The sequence below is a fragment of the Mesitornis unicolor genome, unplaced genomic scaffold, assembly GCF_000695765.1.
Source record: "Mesitornis unicolor isolate BGI_N332 unplaced genomic scaffold, ASM69576v1 scaffold15396, whole genome shotgun sequence".
Lineage (NCBI taxonomy): Eukaryota > Metazoa > Chordata > Aves > Mesitornithiformes > Mesitornithidae > Mesitornis > Mesitornis unicolor.
The window spans coordinates 1-5,212 of NW_010189005.1; the positions used below are offsets into that span (position 1 = coordinate 1).

Consider the following 5,212-nt stretch of genomic DNA (forward strand, 5'->3'; position numbering starts at 1 on the left):
GCCCTTCTTGCCTCCTGCCAGCCAGCACCGGAACCTCAATGGCTCAGTGGGGGACCGAGGGGGTCACCGGAGCAGCCATCAGGAGCAGATACGCAAAGACCCCTACGCCAACCTCATGCTGCAGCGGGAGAAGGATTGGGTGTCCAAGATCCAGATGATGCAGCTGCAGAGCACTGATCCCTACCTGGATGATTATTACTACCAGGTACCGAGGAGGGGGGAAGCACCCAGCCCACTCCGCTGCGTGTCCCGTGCCTGTGGCACCTTAACGCTCCCAGGAAACCGGTGTCATCCCAGTGTGGCCACTGCTGAGAGGTGTTGGCTGGGAAGGGAATGTCAGTGCCCAGAGTGAAGTGGTGGAGGAGGCATTTTTAGATCCAGTTGTGGGGAATGCACTGGAGGAGGAGGAAGGCAGAGGGACGTGGTGGTGGTGTGAGCATCTGCTACGAGGGAAGAACTGCCTTCATGGTCTTGGGTGAGATCTCCAGGGGTGAGAAGACGTTCAGGGATGCTGGCAGCGTGGATTTGAAGGGCACAGTAGAAGGCCCGAGGTGACAAGAGAGCAGCTCGTCTGCATTGCAAGCTGCATGTGACAGTGGCAGAATGAAACACACAGAAAGGGAGGCAGGGAGGCTGCAAAATAGAAAAAGCAGGAGAGAACGTGTGTGTGTGTGTGTGTGTGGGCTGTGTGAGGGGGACTTGAGTCCAGTGAGGGTGGTGGTGAAGCCCATGGTGTCCAGAGACACCAGGTGGGGATGGGGAGAGACTGCTCCTGCTCTTTGCCAGTTCAAGAATAGGGAGCAGCAAATGGGGCTGGGAGGAGCCAGATTTGGAGCAGAAGCAGCAAGGTGACAGCTGGGCTTTTGCCTGACCATGGTGGATGCTCAAAACTCAGTTGGGTGTGAGTCCGCAGGGCAAATTCACATGAGGGAAATCTGCAGAGGGATTTGAGCTACATAGGGTGGACGCCTGGCATCTTCATGGTAGGAGTGCAGGGCTCTCTGCTTTGGGGCCACCAGAGGTTTTGTGGGAGCTGTGGGTGAGCTGTTCCCCCCCAGTCGAGGAGGGGAACTGGTGCGGCCGCAGCCAGGACATGAGTCAACAAAGCTGTGTCGTTGCGAAAGAGGTGATCGTTGGCCGGGGTGGATGGGAAGGAGCGCATGAACACTGGAGTGGGAGGCCCCAGCCACACGCTGCCCGGTCTGGGCATGGCGCTAACAGAGCAGGGCTAACTGGAGGGTGCTGGGAAGGACTGGGAGCGGGGGACCTCACAGGGAGAGCGGATTTGTCATTTTTTGTATTGAGAAAGAGAAGGCTGAGGAGAAACCTTGACCTCTGTAACCTCAAGGGATGATAAAGAGGGAGGATGCAATCATCCCCCCATCGTGGGGGAAGAATGCTGGTTTAAATTGGACGTTGGGAAGACCAGTGAGGAGTGAGGAGCACAGGCTGGAGAGAGGGACATGCCACATCAGTCTTTGCCAGCTGTTTTTTGGGAGGGGGTCTTAACCCCTCCTCTCCGTGCCTCAGAATTACTTCCAGAAGCTGGAAAAGTTGTCAGCAGCGGAGGAAGTCCACGGGGATGGCCCTAAGAAGGAACGCACTAAACTCATCACACCTCAGGTGGCAAAGCTGGAGCACACCTACAAGCCAGGTAAGCGCCCTTGTTTCCATGCAGCCCGGATGGAGACCAGAGGTAAAAGGGGGTGAGGAATCAGAAACTGATTCCCTTTGCTTCCCTTCTCCCCCCGCTTCCTGCAGTGCAGTTTGAGGGCTCACTTGGGAAGCTCACAGTCTCCAGCGTGAACAACCCCCGGAAGATGATTGACGCAGTGGTGACCTCCCGCAGCGAGGATGATGTGAGTCCTGTCCTCCAGCTCTGCGGCTGCTGCTCAGCCCGGCGCAGGAGCGGCCCGCAGCGCTGACTCGCTGTCCCTTCCCGGCAGGAGACAAAGGAGAAGCAGGTCCGAGACAAGAGGCGCCAGACCCTTGTCACGATCGAGAAGGTGAGTTCAACCGGGAGCACCACAGCCCTCAGAGATAAGGCTGGGCTGGGGCAAAGGAAGAGCCAGGGAGACCACAGTGCAGTACTGATGACCTCCTGGCCGTCCAGCTGAGGACGAGCCAGCACTCGGCAGTGGCTGAGGTCCTGCTCACAGGAGAGGGGTGGCCCTGGAGCAGAAAGGCCAAAGCCGGGTACCAGCCATGACTTCCCCGTGTCCTAGAAGAGCCTGGGTGGGCTTTGCAGGGTCTGTTACTGACTCACGGCTGCCGGGCAGCAACACCTCAGCCCTCTGCAGCCACCATGTGAGAGGATGCATGCTTGCATGTCAGAGTTCCTGCTCAGTCTGCTCTTGCGCTGGGTCTGAAGGAGGCTTTGACGTCATCTGGGCCAGGATATGGAGACGAGAGGGCCGTGGTTGGGGTTGGGCACATCCTGGCTCTCTGCGGCGCCCGGTTAGCGGATCCGTGTGATCTGTGTGATCCTGCAGACGTACAGCCTCCTCCTCGACGTGGAGGACTACGAGAGACGCTACCTCCTGAGCCTGGAAGGGCGAGCGGAAGCAGAAGATCTGTGATATGTACGACAATCTGAGGGGGAAGGCGCCCGGGCAGGAGAGGTGAGCAGAGGCAGTGTCTGCAGCTCGGTCGCTGTCGAGAGCTCGGAGAGTCTAGGGGTGCTTGTGGCTGCTGAAACTGGTTTTCCAGGAAGAGTTGGACCAACTCTTTCAGGGGTGTGTTGGGAACTGGGGGCTGAAATAACCCTTTTATTTATTTATTCATTTATTGCCATTTTCCCCATGCAATTGTCTGCTGGGCTTATGATCCTGTTGTGTCTGGGTGCCTGTTTTTTAAGTCTCTGTCACCTCTTGCCTGGTGTGCTCCACAGCGCAGATGGGCATGAAGGACATGGGGGCTCCTCTGCTGCCCCATGGGGCCTAGGGCCCATTAGGCAGGCAGAGATTAGGTTTAGGGGCGTCATTTCCTGCGTGGTTTTTCCCTCCCTGGGGATGGTTTTGAGGCAGGTGTGGTTTTTTTGCCTGGTGCTGGTGCCGGGCCAGCAGTGGGGTGCCCACAGAAACACCCTGTGCTCCCCGGGATGCTCCCAGCTGAAGGTGGGCACCTTTCTCCTCTCCTTGGCAGGCCGAGCGATGACCACTTCATGCAGATCATGTGCATCCGAAAAGGGAAGCGCCTCGTGGCCCGGATCCTCCCCTTCTTGTCACCCGAGCAAGCGGCTGACGTGCTCATGGCGACGGCCAGGAACCTGCCCTTCCTCATCAAGAAGGACGCTCAGGACGAGGTGAGGGTCCAGGGGCTGGGAGAGGCCCCTCACTCGCTGCAAGGTGGGGATCAGCACGGGGGCTGGAGCAGAATCCCCCCGTTTTCCCAGGGAAGATGGCAAACGGCATCGTGTGTCTTATGGGCAATGGTTTTCTGCCTCTCCTGGAGACTGGGGAGGCTGCGGGAGCTGTGAGCTCCTGGCAGGGCCCGTGTCTGTGCTTGCTGGCTGGCGTGGTGCAGTCCAGCTTCGCTCAGGAAGGAAGCAGGGAGGGTTTCAGATAAACGGCACCTTTTTAACGAGCCCAGCGCTACAGAGCTGCGTCTCTGAATCACAACAACGGGAGACTCCATCTTCCAGAGGCGGAGAGCAAAGGCCAGCACCTTCTGAGGGATGTGCTCTCAGGTCTTTTTTTTTTTTTTCTTTCAATAGAGAAAACAAAAATGCAAACATCTGCAAAATAAATTCCAGGGTGCTGAAAGCAGAGGCGCTGCTGGGGTGCGTGGAGCAGCGAGGTGGGGCCTTGGGGTCCGTGAGGCCATGGGAACCCCGTGTCCCTGCGGTCACAGCTCTGCTCCTCTCTCCACAGGTGCTGCCCTGCCTGTTGAGGCCCTTCTCGCACGTTCTCTACCACCTTCCCTTGGGGACAGTCACCAGCCTTGTGCAGCAGCTAATGAACCTACCTCAGAGCGCCACCGCGCCAGCGCCCACCAACCTGCACCTCACTGCTGTGCTCCAAAACAAGGTGCTCCCCTCTCCCTCGCTCTGCAGGTGGGGTCATCTCATGGGTCCCGGTATCCCTCTGTTAACTGGGTAAACCGAGCTCCTCAGCAGCCCCCCGGCACTGGATGGCAGAGCTGGGATGCAGCCATGGTGCAGGAACCACAGGCCCTTGATGTTCTCCCTTTGTTGATTAACGAGGGTGTTTGGCAGACTGATTAGCTGTCGGAGCTGGCCTGGGACTCTGCTGCAGCCTCCTGCTCTGAAATACAGGGTGGGAGGGCTGCTCCTCTGCTGTGAGGTTGTGAAGACGTCCTTCCTCCTCCAGCTTCTCTCTTCCTTGAGGGGCTGCAAAGGCAGCTGGAGATCCAACCAGTTCTGCCACCATCCCTCCCTGAGGGGCTCCCCGTGCCCTTCCCTGACGCCGTCCCTCTCCCCCGCAGTTCGGGCTGTCCCTGTTGTACCTGGTCCTGAGCCGCGGGGAGGAACTGCAGAGCTCGGATGCCAACACGGAGCTGATGCAGGACAACCAGTGGTGAGCGCCCGTCCTTGGGGTGGGGGGAGAAGGTGGCGACGCTGTACGGGCTCTGAAGGACTTGGGGGCGCGGAGCTGATGAAGGAGGAGGTTTAATTGCTGCGGTCTCTTGGCAGCAGCACTGGAAACAGCCACGGTGCTGCAGGAAAGAGAGAAAGGCAGCCTCAAGGGTCAGATACAGCTTGGGATGTGCCAGGACCAGGCCCTTGAGCGGCCGTAGCGCTTTTGGCCCGAGCTTGGCGAGCCTGGCGTGGCACGTCATTGCGTTTAACAAGCGCCAGGGTGGGGAGAGGTCTCGGTGCAGGGGTCTCGGGCTGTCAAGCGCAGGCAGGACCCTTCCCCGTGGAGATGGGGGTGTCCAAGGACACGGCACCGTCTCCTGCTTGGTTCCGGTGCTGCGAGGCCGCGAGGCAAGCGCAGCCCAGGGCACCCTGGTGCTCCCCGAGCGCCCACCACCTCTCACTGCTCCCTTCTCCCGTGCCCGGCAGGACGGAGCTGATGTTTATGGCAACCCGGGAGCTCCTGCGCATCCCTCAGGCGGCTTTGGCCAAGCCGCTGTCCACCCCTTCCAACCTGATCTCCCTTTTCTCTCGCTACGTCGACCAGCAGAAGCTGAACCTGTTAGAAACGAAATTGCAGTAAGTGTCAGCCATTTCTGCTGCGCCAGCGTGGCC

At 59.1% G+C, this 5,212-nt stretch overlaps 1 protein-coding gene across 1 annotated transcript; it reads left to right on the forward strand.

Moving 5' to 3' along the window:
- Positions 1-25: 25 nt before the first annotated feature.
- Positions 26-5,180, forward strand: PATL1 (protein associated with topoisomerase II homolog 1 (yeast); the record flags this gene model as incomplete). The annotated part of the gene is given in 10 exon segments (XM_010185922.1): positions 26-205; positions 1,531-1,654; positions 1,762-1,859; positions 1,947-2,006; positions 2,493-2,551; positions 2,553-2,621; positions 3,145-3,304; positions 3,873-4,028; positions 4,447-4,538; positions 5,027-5,180. Coding segments are annotated over 10 exon segments (1,152 nt in total), but the record flags the coding sequence as incomplete, so codon positions are not given.
- Positions 5,181-5,212: the final 32 nt, after the last annotated feature.